General features: G+C 37.6%; 1 protein-coding gene and 2 pseudogenes across 1 annotated transcript; all 3 read left to right on the top strand.

Moving 5' to 3' along the window:
* The first annotated feature begins 672 nt into the window (after positions 1-672).
* On the top strand, positions 673-16221 carry LOC113327986 (annotated as a pseudogene).
* Positions 16222-23151: 6930 nt separating this feature from the next.
* Positions 23152-24417, top strand: LOC113327985 (BTB/POZ domain-containing protein At2g24240-like). The gene has a single exon (XM_026575087.1). The coding sequence runs from the start codon at positions 23152-23154 to the stop codon at positions 24415-24417; it is 1266 nt and encodes a 421-aa protein (XP_026430872.1).
* Positions 24418-25040: 623 nt separating this feature from the next.
* Positions 25041-26340, top strand: LOC113327819 (annotated as a pseudogene).
* Positions 26341-27157: the final 817 nt, after the last annotated feature.

Genomic DNA, 27157 nt, shown 5'->3' with positions numbered 1-27157 from the left:
AATTTGGTAATAATAGTTTTTTTATTTAAATGTGAGAAACTTGTAAGCTTCACAAACTCATGGTTTTATGAGAGATTAATGTTTACTCAATAAGATATCTTCGGAGCCGGTGTCACTGTAATATAATGGTAAACTTACTGACTGATGATACCAGTGATCTGAGTTCAAACACATCATAAAAATCTATAGTTTAGAACGCTTATGGAGGTTTTTCTTATAATTTTAGAATAAGTGGATTGCACATATGTAGTACAATTTTACAAAAACTTAGAATAATAAAACTACAGCTTGAAATGATATTGTTGTGTTTTTAATAGAAGCACTTTTCTGATATGCGTTGCGTTGATGTGCTGTCACTAGTCCAGAAGGGGCTATAAATGACGATTAAAGTCTGTTATAAAATATGATTTATCACGGTTTTCATCTGTCATTTGACCCGTTATTTGACTCTTTATAAATGACGAATTGATAACGTTATTAGTACGACGACTAAAATTTGTGATTTTTTTTCACTTACAGAATCTGTTATTAAATATCACGGTTATTGTATGTAACATACAATAACGATTTATTAATGTCATAAAAAAATCACATTTACTGTATGTGAAATATAATAACGGTTGAAGTATGCCATTTAAAAACCACAGATGATGTATGTTAAATATAAAAATAATGGTTCACCCCTATTATAATTCGAGGTATTTTTATTAAATAAATTTTTTGAATTCTCACGAGAAAGTTCTGTAATTTTTCTGGCTACCGATTCAGATATGAAATCCGTTTATAATTATTTGGTGTATCAGAAATTCATCCAGACTAAAAAAAAATAGACGTTAAGCAAATTGATTTTATTGATAAACTTTGTTAATTATTTTTTAAAGAAAACAAAAATTATAATACATATCCTAACAACTCCAAGTTACATACTGAAAATAAAAAAGGTAATCAATTTACTGTCACTGCCGCTATAATTTGACCGCTCTAACTCTCCTACGGGAGACACATAGGCCTTCCGCCACTTAATAAACTCACCTATAGGAACATCCCGATATGCAGCATCATCTCTGTTGCACAATATTGCACTTGGCTCAATGATTAAGTGAAGCATGCAGTCGTAATCGTCATCAATCAACACCTTAGTATCAACATATGCAACTGCAACCGGCTTTTTCCTTAAGTTCCTCAAAAAGCAAAGACCAAACGAGGAGGGTACTACTGGCATTCCAATATCAAGACCAAGTTAGTTTAAGAAATCATGATAGCAACATTGTATGCATTTGACTACACATTACTAAGACATACTGGAAGTCACCTGCTGGTAAGAGCTATTAGAGATCTGATTATGTACTCCAGTGTTGATTTTATGTCTTTCGGCATCCAACTGTGCTTTCAAAGCTTCGTTTTTCTTCTCTCTTTCAGGATATTGTGCTTCTGTTCCTGCAACCCGGCCTTCATAAACTCAGAAGCAAGAAACTGGGATTTAGAAACACCAACACCCATTCTGCGTATGTATCCCTTTCAATCGGCTCCAAATATCTAGCCATATTTAAGAAGCAACTTCAAATTCCATGAAATTCAGTTTAAAAATTTAACGTATCACAAGGGAATTTTTTAGACTACTGTACAGATGGAAAGTCACCGGCAATTCACGAGGAGGCAATAACAGTATACACATAGAGGGAACTTCAGTTATTAACAAATTATTCCTATACAGTCTAGCACTTATGTCTTCAAACATATAAAAACTAATGAAATTTACATAGTGGTGCTGATGTTGGCTACTTGATGTAGCAATTACTACTAAAACATAAAATAAGACAGTTCAGATGCAACAGTGTTACAATATGGCAATGTGATTGTAAGAGATTGAAAACAATTGCAAACTGAATCAATAAGCATTACTATAAGAGAGCAACGTAACCACTATCACCATCCAATATGAAAATTCAAGAAACAGTTTCATAGGAGCGTAACAAATGTTGGTGTTATACGTTAGGGAATGTGCTCATATTTGATAGGACCGTAGAGCTATATAGGAGGAACGCATCCCCGAAATATTGGTTTCAAATCCGCTACCGTTCAAAAGTTCCCAGAAATAAAAAACGCCCAAAATGTGAGATAGTGTAAAAATAAAATTGTGAATAGATCCACCATGTCTCTTTTTTTCCCCGAAAATCTCACTAACTAGAAAAATTTATCTATATAAGAAAGTAGGCGAAGGCCTGATAAAGAGAAATTCATATACTGAGATCGGTTTCCTAAAAAGTTACAAATGAAAAAGCGGGGGTATAATAACCTTACCCAATATTTCTTTTATGCAATCTGTATGTAAAAACTCCAATATAATTCCAAGAGAATCAACTAGACAATCAAACTCAATCAATGGAAATATATCCAAGAGTTGTATCTCTGTTTCACAATGTAATCAGCAAATCAAACAGATAGAAATCCGCGAGCCTGATTATCATGTGAAACAACTTGAACGGTACCAAATACCAACGTTCAAGTGTCAATTAATTTATATCAACAACCAAAGATGGGATTACCTAATTGATTGAACTGCGCACAACCTGTGATATTCCAATTATATAAACAAATATAATGCGGAAAAGAAATAACAAAGACATCAGAAATTTTGTTAATTAACGAGGAAACCGCAAATGCAGAAAAACCCCGGGACCTAGTCCATATTTTAATACTATACAGACACTCGCCTACTCCAAGTTAATTTCAGACTGGAATGTAGTTGAGCCCTAACCAATCTCACACTGATTAAGGTACAATCTCATTCCTTACGCCTCTGAATCCCAGCAGGACTCTACGCACTTGATTCGTTTAGCTGATCTCACCTACAACTTAAGCAAGGTGAACATGAACCAATTGATACACCCGACTTATATTCCCGAAGAACAGCATACTAATATCAGTCACCTCATAATAATCTTAATCGTATGGTAGCGAAACAAGATATTGTGGAATCACAAACGATGACGCGAAGATGTTTGTGACTACTTTTTATCTTGCCTATCAAAGATTAAATCTCGAGCAAATCTTAGAGAAAATAATACTCAATCACGATATAAAACAGCAAGATCAGAACACGCAACTACAGAAAATAATTGGGTCTGGCTTCACGATCCCAATGAAGTCTATAAGTCGTTAACCAATAATGGTTTTGGAAAAACCTAGGTTAAAGGAGAATCGACTCTAGTCACAACTATTATCACACAAGAGGTGTGGGGATTAGGTTTCCCAGTTGCTAGAGTTCTCCCTTATACAGTATTCAAATCAGGGTTTGCAATCAATGTTACCTTGGTAACAAAGCATTCAATATTCATCGTTAGATGAAAACCTGATTAGACTCAAGATAATATCATTCAACCGTTAGATCGAACTTAGATTGTTACACACAAATAAAAAGTGACTTCACTTAGATATGAGTAATCGTACGTACCTAAACGTGTACACCTTGTTGGATTAAAAATAGTAAACCGAAGATAGCCATATGAACACTTTCATATCAACCTTGTTCATCTTAACAGAACTAGTTCAAATAACTCAAATGAAACTAGTTATAGAGTTGTTCAATTGTTTATATTCTCACAGAAGTATACAAGACACAATTGAGGCAAAATCGATTTTGATTCACTCGAATCAATTAATGAACATTATAGCCACGGTTTGCAAAAGATTGCATTCCTTATTATATAAATGTATTAGTTCATCAACAAACCGATTTTAGAACATAACCTACTCAAATATGCGAACGGGTATACATACCTAAGTGGTCGGGCTTAGTTTGGGTTCGCCAGTATGTGAACGGGTACACATACCTCCAAACTCAGTTGATTTCCGGACTTGAACTTACGTCAGTACGCATACGGGTATGCATACTAAGTACCCAGACTTTCAACTAACCAACCAGTACGTGTAAGGGTATGCATACTATGGTTCCCAGACTTGGAATAACTTGCAACAGTTAGCATGCAAGTACGCATACTGTGCTATGTCCCATCATGGTTAATTTTTCTAAACTCTCATTTTATTCATTGAAACATTCTTAGAAGACGACAATATCTGTCTTACACAAACTATTAGCTTCAAAGCAACTTTTAAGTGATCGATAGATCAATACGAAACATTCCGAGTGTACATCAAATGACTGTCTCACACAAATCATGTAAGATGTTACCAGGCGATTTTCACATCATCATCTTTTGACTTTTGTTTAGAATATAAGATGAACTTGGTTAAAGCGAAATCTTACCAACACATATTTCGAGAAATATGTAAGCGAGTTAAACTCAGCTCGAAATATCTAATGTGTATAATCGAAGTATATATAGCTATACGAATTTTGTCTCAAATAGGAGATTGAGTAGATATACTTTTGAGTGATAGATGAATTCAAGTCTTCACATACCTTTTGGTGATGAAGTTCCATAAGCCCCTCAGTAGTTCTTCATCTTCAATTGATGAACGCCGTGAAGTCCAATGCTCAACTATACTTTCTATCCTAATTCGAGACTTAGCTATAAGTATACTGGAAATCAAGACTTATAGTTTTGACAACTAAACTTTGACAAACAAGCTTGAGATAGAAACGCTTGCGAGTTCGACCGAGCAGTGCTCTAACAATCTCCCCCTTTGTCAATTTTAATGACAAAAATATCAATACATATGGATTACAAAATAAATAAACTTTATAGCTTCTCATCCAAATGCTTGTTCCTTGGTTCTTCAACATTACTCAAAATCTCCATCATTTCCAAGTACTCCATTGATTCTGAACGTGTTCAACTCAGCATCATAGTTGTTGAAGATCCATAGCTATAACAATGAGAAAAAAGTAGCTCTCAATCATTATTATACAATGTCATAGTATTGTTACACAACATCAAGGTCCAATAGTATCACAACTTTAACAACAATACTATGGTGATATGTATCACTCCCCCCTTATTCAATACTTCATCTCACAATGAAAACCACTCCCCCTTACTTAATGATCGGTAAACCATATATATATTTGTAGTGTGAACTACACATTAATTCTCCCCCTTTTTTTCAATATAAATTGGCAAAGGTATGAAACCGAGTGGGATCATAATGAAATTCTCCCACAGATACTTCATGACTAAAAGAGAACATATCAACTTTGTTTCGATTTCACATAGTCGAAACTTAGTGTATTCATCAAGGAGCTTATAAAGATGCAAGAAAACTCATACAATATTCCACGACCGCACTCCCCACAAAGATTCGGCAATTAAGCACAAGTTCAATTAAGAACTCTCCCCAGTAAAATGTCATTCCCGAGAGAACAACAAGAGCGACCTTACTTTTATAAGAAAAGAAGGATTTCTTTGGACTTTAAAAAATTACATGAAACATGAATTTGTATCCAGAAAACTCAATTAAATTAACCACAAGAGAACCCGACTTTTGAGGGATAAATGAGTTCAAGTTGCCACATACCTTTTGTTGATGAAGTTCCACAAGCCCCTTAGTAGTTCTTCGTCTTCAATTGATGAACGCCATGAAGTCTAATGCTCAACTACACTTTCTATCATAATCCGAGACTTAGCTATAAGTAAACTAGAAATCAAGACTTATAGTTTTGACAACTAAACTTGACAAACAAGCTTGAGATAGAAACGCTTGCGAGTTCGACCGAGCAGTGCTCTAACAACAAACTCATTTTTTGTGTAATTATTTTCAATCTATGTATTTTTTTTATTTTCTTTTACATTTATTTTTTTCTTAAGGAAAAAGAAGATGTCAGTAATTAACTTAAAATTTCCAAATGAATTTTTTTTCTTTCTAAACAAGCTGGCAAGGAGATTTTATATCGAAAATGAAAGGAAAAAATAAAAGATGGGGGCAGGGCCTGACCTCAAAAAGAGAAGAGAGAAACAAAGAAAAAACGATATGCTACAAACTTGTCTAAAACTATAGGAAGGAAGCGAAGATCTATCACTTCCCATGGCATATTGAATAAACGAAGGTGTTGATCGCACCATTTTTTTTCCGAAAAAGAGGCTAACCTCAGAACATATATTGAGAAAGCCAATTTAGGTAATCGGAAACCTTACAGGAAGTTTTCAAGATCATAACACAGTCATACAGATTGTAGCATCTCCACCAATTCTTGCATATCAAATCTATCCCTTCAGATCTAAAAACAGTTTCAGAAATCCCAATCTCTCGCAAAGGAGAGGACCAAACATATATGGTCAAACTGATTTTGAAAACAAAACTAGTTGTGTGAAAGCACAAGGCAGTGACCGGATCAAGTCCGATCCAATGTTCCTCATAGCATGTAAATAACATGAACTTGAGTTTTTTAAATTTACATTGCTTAATGCAATCAAGGTATAATAACCCATCTAATAGTAACAATATCCAAAATGTAACCAAAATGTCTCAAATAGTAACCGGAATGTCTCAATTGTCTCAAGTGTGAAAGTCTTCAACGGTCTTTAAGTATCTGTAGCGGAAATTTTCGGGCTGACTCGGCTTTGGAGATAAGGTAACAATTGCAGTTGTAGATGAACTGGGAGATGATCTTGAATGAGTTGTTGCAGTCTTTCTTTTCATTACTAATCCTAAAACAAGTAAAACTAAAACAACAGAGGCTAACATAATACTATTACAAACTAAATAAAAAACAAGGCACGATGAAATCCTCTCAACACCATAAACTAAAAATATAGCAGGTATGTAACTCTTTAGTGTAGTTGACACCGATACAGAAGAGGTTGTAGAAACTTTGATTTGCTGAGTGATAAGAACCGAAGAAGCTGATATGCTTTGTTTGCTTATCTGCCAAAGAACAAAAAACATATTCATGAAGCAAACAAAATACAGACCACAACCATCAATCCACCTGGTCAGAACTAAAAGCAGGATCTCATGATTGTTGTTAGAAAGCTGTCTGGAATCTTCCTCCACAGAGAATAATAAATACGCCGGAAAATACAACAGAACTTATGTAACTGCCGGCGGAAACCATCGTAAAGTTTGCAGCAAAAGCCAATAGATCACAAATCCAAAGGTACAACGGAACTATTACAAGTAAAATTACTAAAGAAACATAAACAAAATCAGACAACAGATACGAATCTTTTCGAGATGCCGGAAATGAAACTAATCTTTTGATTTGGACAGAGTTTAAATCTGATAAAGGTCGTATGTCTAAATCTCTTCTCCCTATCATAAAAAGAAACATACCAGCACCAAACAGCTGAAGAACTACCAGCAAAACCATGAGATAACAATGAAAAACTCACCGAAAAGACTAAAAGAGAGAGAACTAACTGAAAAAAATCAGTCAGACGAAGCTTGAAGAAGAAACAAGGTTTGGGTGTTGATTGATCTGCTCAGATCATCCCCAACGGAGCCGATCTGAGCAGAACGACGCTCACTGGACTGGGGTTTTCATGGAGCAGAAAGGGAGAAGAAAGAGAAAGAGAACCACTAGGGCACTGAGCATATACTTACTGAATTTTCACCCCGTTTAGCTAGTAAATCCGCTACTGAATTTCCTTCTCTATAAATATGCGAGAATCTGAATTGAATTGAAGATAAGTATTTTAAACAATTCTCTCACTGAACTAATAGCCTCCAAGGAACCAAAGATGAGTTGGATAGCGCCATAATAACGTGTACTCGAACCAGATTTTTCTCATTCCCCTCACTTGCGCTATATGAAAGGCCTGAATTGCACCTCAAAACTCCACCAAAACTAAATTATCAATACCTAAAGCTTGAGCAAGACTTCCCAAAACCAAACCATTATTATTTCTAATCACCACTTCACAACCTGCGGGGTCAGGATTGCTTAACGAGCAACCATCGACATTTATTTTAAACCAACCATATAAAGGCGGGTGCCAACGCACCTCAATAATCCTTGGAGCTTTAGCTGCCTTGCCCTCCATGTTAAAAAACCTCAAAATACACAGATCTTTTATGCCATTAGTCATAAATCCCTTACTAATTTTTCCAGATTCCCCAATCATTAACCCGAGCTTACCGACAGCTTGTTGAACGGTCGTAATCTCATGTTGCTGTCTTAACTGATTTCTAACCCACCAAATTAACCAAAAGCAATTTATTACTGCCACCCATAGTAGATTTTTCACCTGCGAGCTTTTGTTGTACCGTCTAATTAAATGAATCATCTCTTTAATTGTATTTGCATTCAATTGAATGTCAAAGGTGCTTCCAATCCAAGCCCAAAGAGTTGTAGCATACCAGCAGCCAAAGAAAAGGTATTCTTGGGTCTCCGCACAGTAAGGGGTTGTACACAAATTTCAGCAATTAGCCGTTGTAATGTGTACAAAAGCACATCGTTAGTCACCAAACGTCGATGTAGCATCTTCCAGACTACCCATGCTCTTCGAGGAGGAATACGAACTTCCCAAAGGTCTATGAAATCCATTTTAACTGGTTGTCTTGGTCTATAATACTCATAAGCTTCCTTCATTGTAACCACTCCTCTTTTGCCATGCTCCCATATCATCTTATAATGGAACGGATTGAATCTGGCTTCTCAACTCGTGGAGATCAGGCATATAATCCGGGATATGCCACCTACCATTTACTATGAATTCCTCAACGGAATTCATTAAATTCAAAATGTCCAGGTCCAGAAACTTACCAATATAAGAATTCAGCGAAAAACATCAATTGTCTCTCCAAAATTCGATGCATGAGCCATTTCCTACCAACCAAACAATACTTGTTTTAAGTCTCTCCCGTTGCCTACAAAAACCTGGCCAAACGGAATTTTTTTTGAAGCGACAACCAGTTGTAAAACGTGCTTTTATGAACCTGCACCATTCTGAATCTCCAACCATTATTTGCCAAGCGGTTTCATCGACGCCGCATTATTCAGACTTACTAAAAGTCTTATATTGAGGCCGCCTTCTGCAACAGGTAAACAAAGAGTTTTCCAAGCAACCGTATAATGCTTAGTGATACTAATATCGCGCCAGACCATATAAAATTTCTCATCCAAGTTTCTGAGTATATGAATATTGGCTTTAGGCCATTCATAAACATGAAAACTATATAATGAAGAACTGACTATTACTTACTAGTTCCACCCTACCGATTTGCCTTTCCAACTAGCCAATTTTAGCTTAACTCTGTCCATTATCGGTTGAATGTTCCGTTTTTTAGGTTTCCCTTGAAAAATTGGGACACCCAAGTAACGGAATGGTAAAGATCCCATAGCGATTCCGCAATGGGTAGCCCAACGATTAGCTCTACGTAATATATGCTTGTTAGCAAACAAAGTGCACTTTGACTTGCTATTTTTTTAGCCAGAGCAGGCACCATATTCTTGCTAAATGAATATATTCTTACTTACACAGGCCACGGTGTGAAACATCTGTGTCTGCGCATGCGAGGCTTATACATCGTTCTGAAACTGTCCAAAAGTCAAATTTTCCATAGTGAGATTTTTATGGTACCATGTAATAGCATTTGTATATTAAAAAAAAAAAAGTTGGCGCTTTTTCTTTTTTGTGCATCACTGAAGGACCTGCGACTGCGAGGGTCCAGGGAGCTCGAGCAAGGTTAGCCCTTTAGTCCACTAACTGGATTTTATAGCTTGGTTTAAGATTTTAGCCCATCTAAGAATATTGTTTTAAGCGCTCCTTATCCTTCCTGATTTAATTTGGGTGTTTCCTTAATGGACAAGAACTCCATACTTACGAAACCTATAAATTATCTGAGATGGTTAATATAAATATATAGAGAAAGAGGTAGTTACAAGCCGTATCAAGGTATGTTTCAATACTGCACGTCTCAACTGCAAATATGGGAGTGCGATTCAATGTCGGAGGCAAAATCTTTGAAACAAGTGCGACAACACTTGCAAACGCAGGCCGAAATTCCATGTTTGGAGCTATGTATGATGATCAATGGAACTTTCGTCCAAGAGAAATTAATGATGAATACTTAATTGATCGAGACCCGGAATGTTTCCCTATTCTTCTTAATCTTTTAAGAACAGGTAAGCTTCATGTTCCTCCTAGCATACCTGAAAAATTACTCTACGAAGAAGCTCTCTATTATGGTCTTCTTGATAATGTTAGAAGTGCAAAGTGGGGAAGATTTGACGGTAACAAGTTAAAACTAACAAGTTCGGTTAAGGGTCCTGCTCCTCTTCACGATTGTACTGCAATAAGGGCTAGTCCTGATGGAGGTTGTGCTGTTGCTCATGGGAGCATTGTTCATGTGTATAATTGGATGCTTGAAGAACGTGAACCACTGAATCTTGATTATCGGATAGTTAATGATATTGCGTGGATGGATTCAGAAAATATTGTGGTTAGTGCTGGCGGAAGATTAGGTGAGGGATATGGAGGAATAGGTCTTTTCAGTTCGTCAACAGGTGATCTAAGGCATAGGTATGAGGTGAAAAACACAACTGCTGGAGCTTTATGCTTCAACTCTGATGGTAAGATATTTGCATGTTGTGGAGGAACAAGTTTGGAAAACGGGATTGGAGTTTGGGATCAAGTTACTGGAAAACGAATCGAATTTTACAATGCAACGCCAGATTGGCCTCTTGGTGATGCTCCTAAGATTTAATGGCATAATGGATGTAACTGTTTATTTATTTCTGCTTGGTCCCCATGGGATAAACACAGTCACATTTGTCTTTTAGATTTTAGAGTTGGCAGAATCGAAAAAAAGATGAGTTGGTCTTGGAGCGAAAAAGATCAAAGGGAAGGAGTTGTATATGATGCAATTGCAATGGAAGAATGTAATTCTATATGTCTGGTTCAGGACCTTGAGGATTTGAGTTTCATAGATATGAGAAGTGGCGATGTTACATGGAATCGTAGAAATCTGGAAACCGGAAAGCATATCAAACCTTGTTATCCTAAATTAGCATCACATGGTGGACAAGTTTTTTATTCCAGGGATGATGGTATATCTGTGTTTTCAGGGCCTGACAAGGTTTTAACATCTAGTCTTGGAAGAAGTTGTGGTGGTTCAATTCGTGATTTCTCAATTGGTGGTGATTGTTAAAAATACAAGTTAATTTGTGATCATTATTCTAGAATAATCTTGAAGTCCCCTGGACTAGGTAAAGCCCAGTACATTCTAGAGTTTATGGGCCTCTAGAGTCTTCCTTTTAATCACGTGTAATCTAGAGAATTTTTTCTCTAGAATTCTCTTAAGGCATAGTCGATCATAGTCTCTAGAATTTTCATTTCTAGAGTTTTCTTCATAGTCACTCACTAGGCCTATAAATAGGCACTCCATGGCTTCATTTTGATCCATCAAAAACTCAAGTGAGTAGACAAGAGTTAGAGTGAGAGCTAGAGTTAGAGTTAGAATAAGAGCCAAAATGACTCTTTGTAAAAAACATAGTGAGCCAAAGTGCTACACTAAAAATTCCCCTTGTAATATTTTCATTTCCAAATTAATATAAGCCTCACTTTTCAATTAACCAACCTCTCTTTCCCTAATTTCATTTCCATAAACCCATCACACTTCCGCATTGCGCCAACAAATTTGATATCAGAACCAACTTAACCCAGTAATCCTAAAACTCTACCCATGGCAATCAATCAAAGTATTCAAGGTTTCAATTATGCCCAGAGTCTAATTCCAATTTTTGATGGTGAGAGTTACGATTATTGGAGCCTACAAATGAAGACAATTCACAAGACCTATGGGATTTTGTAGAAGAAGGTTATAAAGTACCAGAGTGAGCAGAAACTCTGTCGTCATGGACGGACGCAGTGAAAAAGGAGTATAAGGAAAATAAGAAGAAAGATGCTAAAACACTACTGTTTCTACAACAGGGCGTAACCAAAGCTATTTTTCCTCGAATTTCGGTGGCGAAAAATTCAAAGGAGGCCTGGAATATTCTCAAAGTAGCATTCCAAGGATCAGAAAAGGTAATCTCCATTAAACTACAAAATTTATGGAGAGATTTTGATAATCTACTTATGAAAGAAAATGAAACTATCCAGAATTTCTTTTCAAGAGTTACTGGTATAGTAAATCAAATTAGTAGTTATGGAGATACCATAGAAAATAAAAGAGTTGTAGAAAAGATTTTAAGGAGCTTACCGTTCAAATTCGATCACATCGTCGCTGCCATTGAAGAGTCCAAAAATTCATCTACTCTCTCGGTACACGAATTAATGGGTTCACTCGAGGCGCACGAGAAAAGGTTAAATAGGTTCGCGGAGCAACCGTTGGAGCAGGCGTTTCAATCAAAAATAAATTTCAGTGAAAAGAAAAATACGGAAGCCAGAAAAGAAAGCTCCAGAGGGGGATCGTCATCAACATCACCTCACGAGAAAGGGTCGACATCAAATCAAGGGCCCAAAAATTTCTACCGCGGACGTGGAAGAGGAAAAGGAGGTTATAGAAACAACAACCAAAGGTACGGAAAAAATTACTCCTCAAATCTCCAATGCAGTGTTTGCAAAAAATTTGGCCATGCAACTGAAAATTGCAAGTACAAGTGCACCAAATGTGATAACTTAAATCACATGTACAAAGATTGTTGGCTTAAAAATAATGAAGCCAACTATTCCGAGAAAATGATTCTCAAAATCAAGTATTTTATTCCTGCCTCACCTCGCAACAAGAAGCGCGAGGTATATGGTATGTCGACAGCAGATGCAGCAGCCATATGACAGGAAACAAATAATATTTCGTAAAATTGGAGGAGCAAGAGATTCCACCGGTCAAGCTCGGAGATGGAAAGTTCTAGAATGTTGAAGGAAGAGGAGTCATATCCGTACGTACAAGGTCAGGTAAAACTCGATACATATCTGATGTTCTTTATGTTCCTGGCCTAGCTCAAAATTTATTAAGTGTTGGACAACTTATAAGAAAAGGGTACTCACTACATTTCGAAGACGGAGAATGCACAATTTATGATAAATTAATAAACAATTGGTGGAAAAAGTAAAAATGTCAGGAAATTTTGTCTTTCCTTTATCTATGCCATCAATTGAAAATTGTGCAGTGAGTACCAATCATATAGATGAATGCAAGCTATGGCATATGAGATACAGGCATCTCAACTACAGATCCTTGAAGGTTCTAAAATCAAAGAACATGGTAATTGGTCTTCCTAATATCAACGCTGGAGATAAAATATGTGAAGGTTGTATTCTTGGGAAGTTCCATAGACTTCCATTCACAAACAAATCGTGGAGAGCAAGAAGGCCCCTCGAATTGGTGCACGCCGATATCTGCGGTCCGACAAGAACAACTTCACTCAACAACAAAAGATATTTTCTCCTATTCGTGGATGATTATACTAGGATGATGTGGGTGTATATTCTCGAGCAAAAATCTGAGGAATTCACTAAACTCCTAGAGTTCAAGGCGTTGGCCGAGAAGCAAAGTGGTCACCAACTAAAGGTTTTCCGTACAGACCGTGGTGGAGAATTTACCTCAAATGAGTTTATCAACTACTGCAAAGAAAATGGAATTAAGAAGGAGCTTACCGTCCGATACACTCCACAATAAAACGGCGTCGCGGAAATAAAAAATCGTACGATCGTGGAAATAGCCCGCAACATGTTGAAAGCAAGGAAGCTACCCAATAGTTACTGGGCAGAAGCAGTCAACACGGCGGTCTACATCCTTCATCGTTCGCCAACAAAAGCAGTTCTCAAAAAAACTCCATATGAAGCTTGGCATAAGAAAAAGCCCGAGGTAACTTCTTTCAGAATTTTTGGTTGCGTAGCATACTCACATATTCCATCCCAACATAGAGAAAAGTTCGATGAAAAAGGAGAAAAGCTAATATTCATCGGATACAGCGAAGAGTCTAAAGCATATAGACTTCTAAAGCCAGATACAAAGGAACTGGTAATATCAAGAGATGTAATCTTTGATGAATTCAAAGCTTGGGATTGGAATGATGAACCAGATAACCACGAGTCTCCACTACTCATCGAAGAAGAGCCAGATCTGTCACACCAAGAAGAAAACACTCCACCAGCAATCCCGATCTCCTAGTCCAACACAACAAAGTCCAAGTTTATCGGAAGCAAGTGCCCCACCAAGAAAGGTGCGTTCCCTAAGAGATATTTATGATATATCTAATTGTGCGTTTATAGTACTAGAGCCTCAAAAATATGAGGAAGCGGCGAAGGAAGAAAAATGGAGACATGCCATGGACGAAGAAATGCGAGTAATCGAGAAAAACAAGACATGGGAGCTTGTTAATCAGCCAAGTGACAAAGAGATCATTGGTCTGAAATGGGTCTACAAGACAAAGTACAACGAAGATGGTTCGATTCAAAAGCACAAGGCAAGGCTAGTTGCAAAAGGATATTCCCAGCAACCAGGAATTGACTACAACGAAACATTCGCCCCAGTCGCTCGCATGGAAACAATCCGGATGGTGTTAGCTTTGGCAGCTCAACTCAAAATGAAAGTCTACCAATTAGACGTAAAGTCGGCGTTCCTAAACGGAGAACTTGAAGAAGAGGTGTACGTTGAACAACCTCAAGGATATGTCCGAAAAGGAAAAGAAAACATGGTTTATCGTCTCCACAAAGCACTATATGGCCTCAAGCAAGCACCGCATGCATGGAACAGCAAAATCGACAAGTATTTCCGAGATAATGGATTCGAAAAGAGTCCAAGTGAGCCATTCCTCTACATAAGAAAACAAGGTACGGATTTCCTAACCGTCTGTCTCTATGTTGATGATTTAATTTACGCCAGCACAAAACAAGACATGGCAGAAAAATTTAAGAAGGAGATGATGAAAGAATATGAGATGACAGACTTAGGACTTATGCGATATTTTCTTTGGATTCAAGTAAAACAATCTCCAGAAGAAATATTCATCTCCCAAGAAAAATATGCAGAAGACTTACTGAAAAGGTTCAACATGATGGATTGCAAACCAATTGCAACTCCAATGGGTACCAATGAGAAATTGGTAAAAAATGATGGAGCGACAAAAGTTGATCCAACCTTATTCAGAAGTCTAGTCGGCTCACTGATCTACTTAACAAATACAAGGCCAGACATCGTCAATGCAACTAGCATTGTTTCTCGGTTTATGAACGATCCAAGCAAGTTACACTACGCCGCCGCAAAAAGAATTCTTCGATATATCAAGGGAACAAAAGATTTTGGCATCAAGTATACAAGAGAAAAAGATAATGATTTGATTGGCTTCACAGATAGCGACTGGGCAGGTTCTATTAAAGATCGAAAGAGCACATCAGGCTATGTTTTCTGTATGGGAACAAAAGTTATCTCTTGGAGTTCTAAAAAGCAAAGTACGGTGGCACTATCATCAGCCGAAGCAGAGTACATAGCATCAACAAGTGCAGCATGTGAAGCAGTATGGTTGAGAAGAATAATGACCGACCTACAACAAAGGCAAAAGCAGCCGACGACTATCTACTGTGACAATATGTCTACAATTGCAATGACAAAAAATCCATTCTTCCACGGACGTACGAAGCACATAGAGCTACGACACCACTTCATAAGAGAACTAGTGGAAAACAAAGAAATCGAGCTCCAATTTTGTCCGACTCAAGAACAAAATGCGGGACATTTTCACAAAAAGCAGTCACAGTGGATAAGTTCAATCATTTCAGAAAAAAGCTCAACATCACAAATTAAGAGGGGGTGTTAAAAATACAAGTTAATTTGTGATCATTATTCTAGAATAATCTTGAAGTCCCCTGAACTAGGTAAAACCCAGTACATTCTAGAGTTTATGGGCCTATAGAGTCTTCCTTTTAATCACGTGTAATCTAAAGAATTTTTTCTCTAGAATTCTCTTAAGGCATAGTGGATCATAGTCTCTAGAATTTTCATTTCTAGAGTTTTCTTCATAGTCACTCACTAGGCCTATAAATAGGCACTCCATGGTTTCATTTTGATCCATCAAAAACTCAAGTGAGTAGACAAGAATTAGAGTGAGAGCTAGAGTTAGAGTAAGAGCCAAAGTGCCTCTTTGTAAAAAACATAGTGAGCCAAAGTGCTACACTAAAAATTCCCCTTGTAATATTTTCATTTCCAAATTAATATAAGCCTCACTTTTCAATTAACCAACCTCTCTTTTCCTAATTTCATTTCCATAAATCCATCACACTTCCGCATTGCGCCAACAGTGATCGACTCTTCGTTCTTCATAATGAAGAGAATATGTTCGACGTGTGGGAGACTCCATCTCCCCCAATTATTTGATGAAACGGTATATAGTACATGCTTAACTAGACTGACACAGAACTATCTTCGCCTTTTTCTTTTTCTTTTTTATTCTCTTATATAATGACATAACTCCAGTGGTAAGTATGTTGTGCCTTGAGAAGATCATTATAGACAGTGGTAAGAGTAGCAATATCCTTTTGCGGAGCATCACTAGAAGAATTTATATACCACAACTAATATATTTTGGGGTTTGTTAAACCGAGAACAATTAATATTATCCACAACTCTGCGTTTTTATTTCCCGAAAAGCTCACTAGAAGAATTTATCGATAAGAAAACAGTAAACTAAGCAAGAAGGCGTGACAATTTTTTAAGCAGTAATTTTTAACGGACCGAGAATTGGAACCACGTGAAAACCGAATCTTCTTTTTATCTCATAAATTTTTCTGATAGGTCCCAATGAGCCCCGCGGAGAATAACAGGGGTCCCGTTTTCGGTTTGGCTCTGTGTCTATCGGTTTTTTCAGGCGGTTTTTTCATGGTTTGTTGAGAATTTTTGTTTTTCTTAAGTCTAATCATCTTCCAATTTTTTTCTGAAGCAAAAAAGATGTCAGTAATTAACTTATAATTCATAAATGAATATATTCTTACTGGCGCAGTGTGAAACATCTGCTTTTGCTCATGCGTGGCCTGGCCTGGCCTACACATTGGTCTGAAACTGTTAATATCAATTAATCAGTTTCAGTTTGACAAGTATATATATTACATGAGGCTCTATGTACAACTACTCGGGTCCATACCAGTGGCTATAATAACAGAAACAGATTCTGAACAGACTGTCCAAAAATCGATTTTTCGGTTCCGACGTAGTCAATGACATTCGCATAAGTTTAAAGTTCTTTTTACAGGTAAACTATATGCTTGGTATAAGATTTTAGCCCATCTAAGAGCAAGGGCTATGGAGGTTGAGAGTCTCTTTCAAAATGAAAGACTCAATCAAATTTGACCAAATTTGATCTTACTATGGGTAGGGGGAAACCCCCTTTCACCCCAAACTCGATCAACATCTCGTTCAATCGATAGAGTATGTGAAATTCTTCACTACACGGCTCTTAGTTTGCCTTATGGAAAAAAGAACAAAAACAACAAACCAATTGCCGTTTGAGAAGAAATTGAGAAATAAATGGCTCATCATATGCCGTTTGAGAAGAAATTAAGAAATACACGGCTCATCATATGCCGTTTGACAGACTTTCATGTATATGCCGTACAACTCCTGTACTCTTTCATAATTTATGGTTAAAAATTTTAAACATCAAGTGGGCACCAATTTTCCTTCTTTGTTTGATGTGTATTCACACAACTTGATACTGGAGGGACGGCAATTTAAGAGCCCTGTAATCTACTCTCCTCTTTGAACCCATGGTAGATTTTCCACTCTTTCGCTTAGTCTCCCGCCCATTTTGAAAGGGATAGAGTGTTTTAACACTCTATCCCATAGCCCTTGCTCTCAGGAGGGCAGACTTAAAGAATATTGTTTTAAGCCTGCACTCCTGATCATCCCTGATTTGGGTGTTTCCTTAAAAAGGACTGTTAACAGAAATAGAACCCACACGTGGTCAAGAACTCCAAATTTAAGGAAACTTCTAAACTTGTTACCTGGGATGGTTATATATGTTAGTTATTGAAAACTAATTAATTATTTCCTAAAGTTAGCCGTGGTTATTCAGGGAAGGGGTTTCCTAAACCGGTTAGAATTCTCGGTGTCCAAGTTTGTAACCTATATAAATAGGTAGTTAGGCCTTGTAGAATTTGTGCATTGTGTAGAAAACGATTAAGAGATTGGTGAGAGATTTCTTGTATAACTTTTAGGGCTAAAGTTAGGGTTTCGTTGTGAGAGCATATTGGTGAGGAACAAGGGACAAGGTTATCGTCTCGGGTAATTTTTGCGGTGTAACCAAGGGTTTGCTGGGATTCACACGACGTTTTAATCGTTTTTCTTCATAGTGGATTTGAGTTGGTGCGGCTCGAAGTGGACTTAGACAATATATACAAGTTGTATGTATTGGTCGAACCACTATAAATCTTGTGTCTTGTGAGTTGATTTATCTTTCTCGTATTATTATAGTTGCTTGTACTTGGTTTACTTATCATTCATCATAATATCTCAAGATCCGTTATTCCGCGGTTGTCAGTGATTCCCTAAGAAAATCCTGACAACTGGTATCAGAGCTCGGGTTAGATCTTTAGGGTTTACCGTAGTACGATTGGAGTGGGAGTTATGGGTGATAATAACGAAAGTACGGTAGCTAGGGTTAAAGTTTTTAATGGGAATAACTTTGCGTTTTGGAAGTCTCAGATGGAAGACTACCCATATGAGAAAGACCTTGCTGATCTATTGGGTGGAGTTGCGAAAAAGGGAGCATGCAAAGAAGATAAATGGAATATTCTTGATCGGAAGTGTGTAGCCGTGATCCGTAGATGCCTAACGGAGGAAGTCTACAATAACGTACAAGAGGAAACTAGTACGAAGAATCTTATGGATAAACTTGAAAAGTTGTATCAAAAGTCATCAGCCTCGGGGAAGATTATGTTGTGCGAACAATTATTTAATCTAAAGATGCAAGAAGGCGAAGCGATTTCAGCACATGTTGGGAAGTTTAAATCAATTATTTCTCAGCTTTCAAAAGTTAGTATTACTTTTGATGATTAAGTTCAAGCTTTACGGTTGTTGTCGTCATTACCAAAGAGTTGGGAGACTGCAAGGACAACCATTAGAAATTCCGCATGGAGCGAGAAGTTGAAGCTTGATGATGTGCAACAAATGTTAATTGCTGAAGAGGAAAGAAGAATAGAACAAGGTTATGGTTCTAGTACTTCAAGCTCGGCCTTAAATTTGCAGGAAGAAGATAGAGGCATGAGTTCAAATAGGAACAACAACAACAAATCCAGATGGAAGTCTAGAGGGAAATCTAGGTGAGATCTCAATCCCGGCCTAGAGGTGTTGTTGAGTGTTGGGCGTGTAAGAAAGTAGGACACTTCAAGTGCGATTGTCCGGAAAACAAAGGTGTTAATAATGGTGGAAACAAAGGTAATAAAAAAGAGGTCAACGTAGTTGTAGCTGCGGATCCGGTGAAGGTCCTTGTTGATAACAATAAGGTGATTACGGAAGGTTTTCTACTACTCTCTGAGGACAAACAAGATGAGTCTTGGATTATAGACTCGGGAGCTTCTTTCCATGCGACAGGTGATAAGAGTATTATGATCTCTTATAAAGAAGGATATTGTGGCCAAGTATTTTTGGGTGACGGTGAAGCATGCGACATCATCGGTTTGGGTGATATGATCTTGAAAGTCAATGGTTCGACATGGAAATTGAAGGATGTACGACACGTTCCAAATTTGAAGAAGAACTTGGTGTCTGTGGGCCAAGTTTGTGATGATGACTGTGAAGTTGTGTTAACAAAACAAAATTGGAAAGTAAAGAAAGGGGCTATGGTGTTAGATCGAGGAGTTAGAGTCGGTACTCTATACCGGACTTCAAAGGGAACTACTTTAGAAGTGGCTAGTAGTGGTGAAGACACTAACTTATGGCATAGAAGATTAGGGCACATGAGTGAGAAGAACATGAAGATTCTATGTTCGGGAGGATATCTACCTAAGGTGAAGTCTGTTGATATGAGTTTTTGTGAAGATTGTGCTATTGGAAAACAAAAACGGGTTAGTTTCAGCAGAGAAGGAAGAGACTTGAGAAGTGCAAAACTTGATTTGGTTCAAACGGATGTATGGGGAATAATTGATGTTGCATCTCACAGCGGGTTCCAGTATTATGTCACCTTTATTGATGATCACTCAAGGAAGGTGTGGCTTTACTTCATGAAGAATAAGTTCGAGGTGTTTGAAGTGTTTAAGAAGTGGAAATCTTTGGTTGAAACAGAAACTGGCCTGAAGTTGAAGTGTCTAAGGTCATACAACGGTGGTGAGTATGACAAAACAGAATTCTTACAGTTATGTGCTACAAATGGAATTCGTTTGGAGAGGACAGTTCCAAGGACACCACATGAGAATGGAGTAGCAGAACGTATGAATTGTACGTTGAATGCACGTGCAAGGTGCATGAGGTTGCAGTCTGGTTTGCCCGAGACCTTCTGGGCACATGGAACAAAGACGACTGCTTATCTAATTAACAGGACACCTAGTAGTCCATTAGATATGAAGATACCAGAGGAGGTTTGGACTGGAAAAAAGGTAAATATTTCCTATTTGAAAGTTTTTGGTTGTGTTGGTTATGTTCATCTTAGTCCCGGTGAGAGGTCTAAGATATATAGGTGCTCAAGCAAAGAAGTGTATATTCCTTGGTTATGGAATTGACGCTTTTGGGTATAAACTTTGGTACTATGAAGGTCACAAAGTTATTAGAAGTAGAGATGTCACTTTTAATGAGAATGAGTTGTACAAGGACAGGAATACAACACAAGTTGAAGATGTCAGGTCAAGCAACATCGATAAGGAGTTGTATATCGATATTGATGATGTTTCTGGAAGAAGTGTGGAACAAGAAGAGCATGATGTTGCTGATGGCAGAGAAGTACAAGTTGAAGAGACTTCTACTGCAGTGGGAGTTATTCCTACAGTTTCACAAGAAGTACGAAGATCGTCAAGAACTCATAAACCAAGCCCAAGGTATGCTTTGAATTATCTATTACTTACGGATGGAGGCGAACCTGAAGATATTAAGGAAGCACTAGCGGCTGATGATTCAGGCAAGTGGAAACTTGCTATGGAGGATCAGATAAATTCACTTGATGAGAATGACACTTGGGTGTTAGTAAAATTACCAATAGGTAAGAAGGAGTTGCATAACAAGTGGGTTTATCGGATGAAATCTGAAGCAAATGGAGAAATTTGCTACAAGGCGAGGTTGGTTGTGAAAGGTTTCCAGCAAAAACCTGGTGTTGATTACAACGAGATATTTTCTCCAGTTGTGAAGATCACTACTATTCGATTAGTGTTAAGTCTAGTGGCTTCTGAAGATCTCTACCTTGAACAGTTGGATGTAAAGACAGCTTTTCTTCATGGTGACCTATATGAAGAAATTTACATGAAGCAGCCAGAAAGATTCATAGTAAAATGTAAGGAAGAGATGGTGTGCAAGCTAAAGAAGAGTTTGTATGGTTTAAAACAAGTCCTGAGACAGTGGTACAAGAAGTTTGATAACTTCATGCATAGAAGTGGTTACTCACGGTGTAATTCAGATCATTGTTGTTACTTCAAAAGGAATGATTCTGACTACATCATATTACTACTGTATGTGGATGATATGTTGGTTGCCGGAACATCTCTACAAGAAGTTGTGAATTTGAAGAAACAATTAGCAAGTGATTTTGATATGAAAGATCTTGGTGAAGCAAAGCAGATTCTTGGTATGAGGATCACAAGAGATAGAGCTAAGGGTGTACTTATGCTTAGTCAGGCTGAATATATTGAACGAGTGTTGAAAAGGTTCAATATGGAGAATGCTAAACCAGTTAGTTCTCCACTTGGAAGTCACATTCGTCTTTCAAATATGCAGTGTGCGAAGATAGATGAAGAAAAGGAGTACATGTCTAACGTACCATATTCTTCGGCTATTGGGAGTCTAATGTATGCTACGGTGTGCACGAGACCGGATATTGCACATGCAGTGGGAGCAGTGAGTAGATATGCAAGCAACCCAGAAAACAACATTGGGAAGCTGTGAAGTGGATTCTCAGGTATTTGAGAGGTAACACAAACGTACCATTGTGCTATGGTAAAGGTGGTTATATTTTGAGGGGTTATGTGGATGCAGACTTCGCAGGTGATGTAGATAAAAGAAGAAGTACGACCGGTTATGTTTATACTATGGGGTCAGCTGCAGTGAGTTGGAACTCAAGATTACAGAAGTTGGTGACATTGTCTACTATGGAAGCGGAGTATGTAGCGGTGACGGAAGCGAGCAAGGATATGATTTGGTTACAAGGATTATTGGCTGAGTTGGGCAAGGAACAAGGAGATAGTGTTCTGTTTAGCGACAGTCAAAGTGCTATACATTTAGCCAAGAACTCAGCCTATCATGCTAGGACGAAGCATATAGATATCCGTTATCATTTCATTTAGGATCTCTTAGAAGAAGGAGAGTTGAAGCCGGCGGATATGTTTACCAAGGGAGTTACATCAGACAAGCTAAAGCTCTGCAAGGCTTTAGTTGGTCTATCAGAATGAGGATCTGGGAAGGGAGCCGCACTAATAAGGAAGATGTTTTAGCACCGTCATTCCAAAGCTGAAGAATGGAAGACAATCAATAAGTCTTCAAAGTGGGAGATTGTTAGTTATTGAAGACTAATTAATTATTTCCTAAACTTAGCCATGGTTATTTAGGGAAGGGGTTTCCTAAACCGGTTAGAATTCTTGGTGTCCAAGTTTATAACCTATATAAATAGGTAGTTAGGCCTTGTAGAATTTGTGCATTGTGTACAAAATAATTAAGAGATCGGCGAGAGATTTCTTGTATAGCTTTTAGGGCTAAAGCTAGGGTTTCGTTCTGAGAGCATATTGGTGAGGAAGAAGAGACAAGGTTATCGTCTCGGGTAATTATTGCGGTGTAACCAAGAGTTTGTTGGGATTCACATGACGTTGTAATCGTTTTTCTTCATAGTGCATTTGAGTTGGTGCGGCTCGAAGTGGACGTAGACAATATATACAAGTTGTATGTATTGGTCGAACCACTATAAATCTTGTGTCTTGTGAGTTGATTTATCTTTCTCGTATTATTATAGTTGCTTGTGCTTGGTTTACTTATTATTCATCATAATATATCAAGATCCGTTATTCCGCGGTTGTCAGTGAATCCCTAAGAAAATCATGACAATATATATATATATATAGGTCGGACACATTACAAGCCGTATCAAGTTACGTTTCAATGCTGAATATCTCAACTGGAAATATGGGAATTCAAACTGACAAGGTGAGGTTCAATGTTGGAGGTAAAATCTTTGAAACAACTGCAACAACACTTGCAAACGCAGGCAGAAATTCCATGTTTGGAGCTATGTTTGATGATCAGTGGAAACTTCGGCCAGGAGAAGTTAATGAAGAATACTTCATCGATCCAGATCCCAAATGTTTCTCTGTTCTTCTTAATCTTTTAAGAACAGTTAAGCTTCATGTTCCTCTTAACATGCCTGAAAAATTTGTTTACGAGGAAGCTCTCTATTATGGTCTTCTTGAGAACGTCAAAGCTGCAAAGTGGGGCAGATTCGATGGTAACAAGTTAGAATTAAAGAGTTCCGTTAAGGGTCCTCCTCCACACGATTGTACTGCAATAAGGGCTAGTCCTGATGGAGGTTGTGCTGTTGCTCATGGTAGCATTGTTGATGTCTACAACTGGATTCTCGAAGAACAACAACCATTAAATCTTAATTCTGGAAAAGTCAATGATATTGCGTGGGTTGATTCAGAGAATATTGTGGTTACTGCGAACCAAAAATTAGGGGACGGATATGGAGGAATGGGTCTTTTCAGTTCGTCAACAGGTGATCTAAAGCATAGGTATAAGGTTAAGACCAACACTGTTGGAGCTTTATGTTTTAACTCTGGTAGTAAGATATTTGCATGCTATGGAGGAACAGGCTCGGAAGATGGCATTGGAGTTTGGGATCAAGTAACTGGAAAAAAGATTGATTATTTTAATGCACGTATTGGTTGGCCTCTTGGTAGTGCTGATAAGATTCAGTGGCTAAATGGTAGTAATTGTTTACTGGTTTCCGTTTTGTTCCAAAGGAGCGATCAAAGGCATATTAGTCTTTTAGATTTTAGAGATGGACGTATGGTTTGGTCTTGGTCCAGGCAATTCAATCGCACAGAACAAGTTATTTATGATGCAATTGCAATGAAAGAAAATAATCTATTTGCGTGGTTGATGAATATGACAATTTGGGTTTCATGGATTGGAGAAGTACCAGTGGTAGCATTAGATGGAACCTTGGAAATAAAGAAGACCGAAACCATGTATGACCTTATTATTATTATTATTATTATTATACGTCTATTAATAAATTCTCTTAAGTATCCGATTCCGAATCAACCACCCCATTTATCAAAGGATGCCAGGATAACAGCCAACACACCTATAGTAAAACTCTGTAAGGGTAATCACTTTCAATTTTCTTTATGTCAACAGAAACTAAAAGTATTGCTAGGATTAGTTTGAAATGTTAGTTATCAAGTGTTTTGACAAGGACGGATAATTAGAGCGAAGAGTATCTCCCAAATCATGAAAAAATGTATCCATACTCCATTGGTACCAAAAACAACAAAAATAAAAATTAAACATCTAAAAGTCATAAATAAATAAATAGTGGTTCGAACCGAGGAAAAAACTACAAAAAAAACAGAGCTCTAGTAATATTTTTGTGGTGATCCCGGTGGGCCGTGGAGGACAGCAGGGACCGGTGTATGTGAGAGTTTTTAGAACGGTTTTTGTGTGACGGTTTTTTTTCTCGGTATGTCGAGCATTTTTGATAAATAAACTACGAATCTTTTCCAGGGTCTAACCAAAATCTGAACAGGAACTCAAAGGATTTTTTTCTTTAAGAGAGAGAAAAAAATATTTAGAGTTCATTATATCTCTGAGCAGAGTATATATACGTTTTCGCAATGTTTATGTAGGTGTTTGTTTACGGGAATTCTAATAGAAATAGGATGCCCCGTCATCCAGCTATCCTTAATGGTCAAGCAAACTAGACTAAACAAAACTCGTATCTCAGATGGTACCATAAATATAAGTCGGGCACATTATAAGCAATATCAAGGTTGAAAACCCCTACAAGAAATATGGGGATGCAAACTGACAGGGTGAGGTTCAATGTTGGAGGCAAACTTTTTGAAACAACTGCAACAACACTTGCAAACGCAGGCCGAAATTCCATGTTTGGAGCAATGTTTGATGATCAATGGAAACTTCGACCAAGAGAAGTTAAAGATGAATACTTCATCGACCGGAACCCGGAATGCTTCTCTGTTCTACTTGACCTCTTAAGAACAGATGAGCTTCATGTTCCTCCTAACATTCCTGAAAATTATTCTGCAGAGAAGCTCTCTATTATGGTCTTCTTGATAATGTTAGAACTGCAAGGTGGGGACGATTGAATAGTAACAAGTTAAAACTAACAAGCTCGGTTCAGGGTCCTGCTCCTCACGGTTGTACTGCAATAAGGGCTAGTCCTGATGGAGGTTGTGCTGTTGCTCATGGAAGCATTGTTCATGTGTACAATTGGATGCTGGAAGAACGTGAACCACTAAATCTTGATTATTGGATAGTTAATGATATCGCGTGGATCGATTCCGAGAATATTGTGGTAAGCGCGGGCCAAAGACTAGGCAAGGGAGATGGAGCAATGGGTCTTTTCAGTTCGTCAACAGGTGATCTAAGGCATAGGTACGAGGTGAAAAACCAAACTGCTGGAGCTTTATGCTTCAACGCTGATGGTAATTATTTGCATGCTGCGGAGGAACAAGTTTGGATAACGGGATTGGAGTTTGGGATCAAGTTACTGGAAAACTGATTGACTTTTACAAGGAAAGTACAGATTGGTCTCTTGGTGATGCTGCTAAGATTCAATGGCTAAATGGAAGTAATCGTTTATTTGTTTCTTCTTTGTCTCCGTGGGGGGGACACAGTCATATTGGTTATTTAGATATCAGAACTGACAAAAAGGTAACTTGGTCTTGGTCTAAAGAAGACCAAACAGGAGGAGCTATATATGATGCAGTTGCAATGGAAGAAAGTAATTGTATATGTGAGGTTTGCGGCCATGACGATTTGGATTTCATGGATATGAGATTTACCGCTGGTAGCAGTAGCTTTAGATGGAATCAAGGAAATCGGGAAAACCAAAATTATATCCGACCTTGTTATCCTAAACTAGCATCACATGGTGGACAGATTTTTTATTCTAGGAATGGTGAAATCTTTGTGTTTTCTGGACCGGACTGGATTTTAACATCTAATCTTGGAAGAAGTTGTGGTGGTTCAATTCGTGACTTCTCAATTGGTGGTGATCGACTGTTTGTTCTTCATAGTGAAGAGAATATGTTTGATGTGTGGGAGACTCCATCTCCCTCAGTTATTTGATGATTTGGGGTTTCACGCTTAAACTGGTACTACGTTTACATTCGAGGTAGCTATTTCTCATTTACAGTATTACCATTGACATCATCTATTAATGAATTCTCTGAAGCATATCCAATTCCGAATCAACCTCTCCATTTATCATTGGATGCGAAATAACAGCAAACATATACCGTATGGTATAATAACTCTAAAAATACTAGGATCAATTAAAATAATATACTCTTACATGCAAGTGTTTTTTTTTCACGGGCTGGTCTAAGGGGGTGTGTCTGCTCATGCATGCGCGACGTAGCCATCATTCTGAAAATATTAGTGTTAATCAATTAGTTTCCGTTTGACATACCTTCTATTACGCATTCGTGCAATCTTAGAGTTCATTCTGTTATATTTTGATAAGTAGATCACAATAATACCGTTTTCGCACTCCTCGAATCTGTTTTTGTTTTCCCTTTGACAAAAATACAAATGAAAAGTTAATTATAGGGGAATCGCGAAGAGAAATAGCCATGACAACAAAAATATCTAGAATTTGTATATGTATGTACAACATGATGAATGATCTTGTAATCCGGATTTAACTCCGACCACTGAAATTGATTGCCTTATTCTTGATATCAAGAGATGCTTTAAAGAAATTAGATTAATTTGGCCAACAACTAGCTTGTAGATCCAAACGAACCTGAATGCCTTAAATTCAAGACTGTCAACATGTTCGGTTCTTCTCAGGTACGACTACGACCGAAAATCACTGATTAAACATGTAGTTGCAGGAAATCCTACAACACACTCCTATGAATTTAGACAAGATTCTAAATAA

Source organism: Papaver somniferum, unplaced genomic scaffold (genome assembly GCF_003573695.1).
Source record: "Papaver somniferum cultivar HN1 unplaced genomic scaffold, ASM357369v1 unplaced-scaffold_107, whole genome shotgun sequence".
NCBI classification, from domain to species: domain Eukaryota; kingdom Viridiplantae; phylum Streptophyta; class Magnoliopsida; order Ranunculales; family Papaveraceae; genus Papaver; species Papaver somniferum.
The sequence above is the reverse complement of the archived record's forward strand: the minus strand, read 5'-3'. Positions and strand labels throughout refer to the sequence as shown.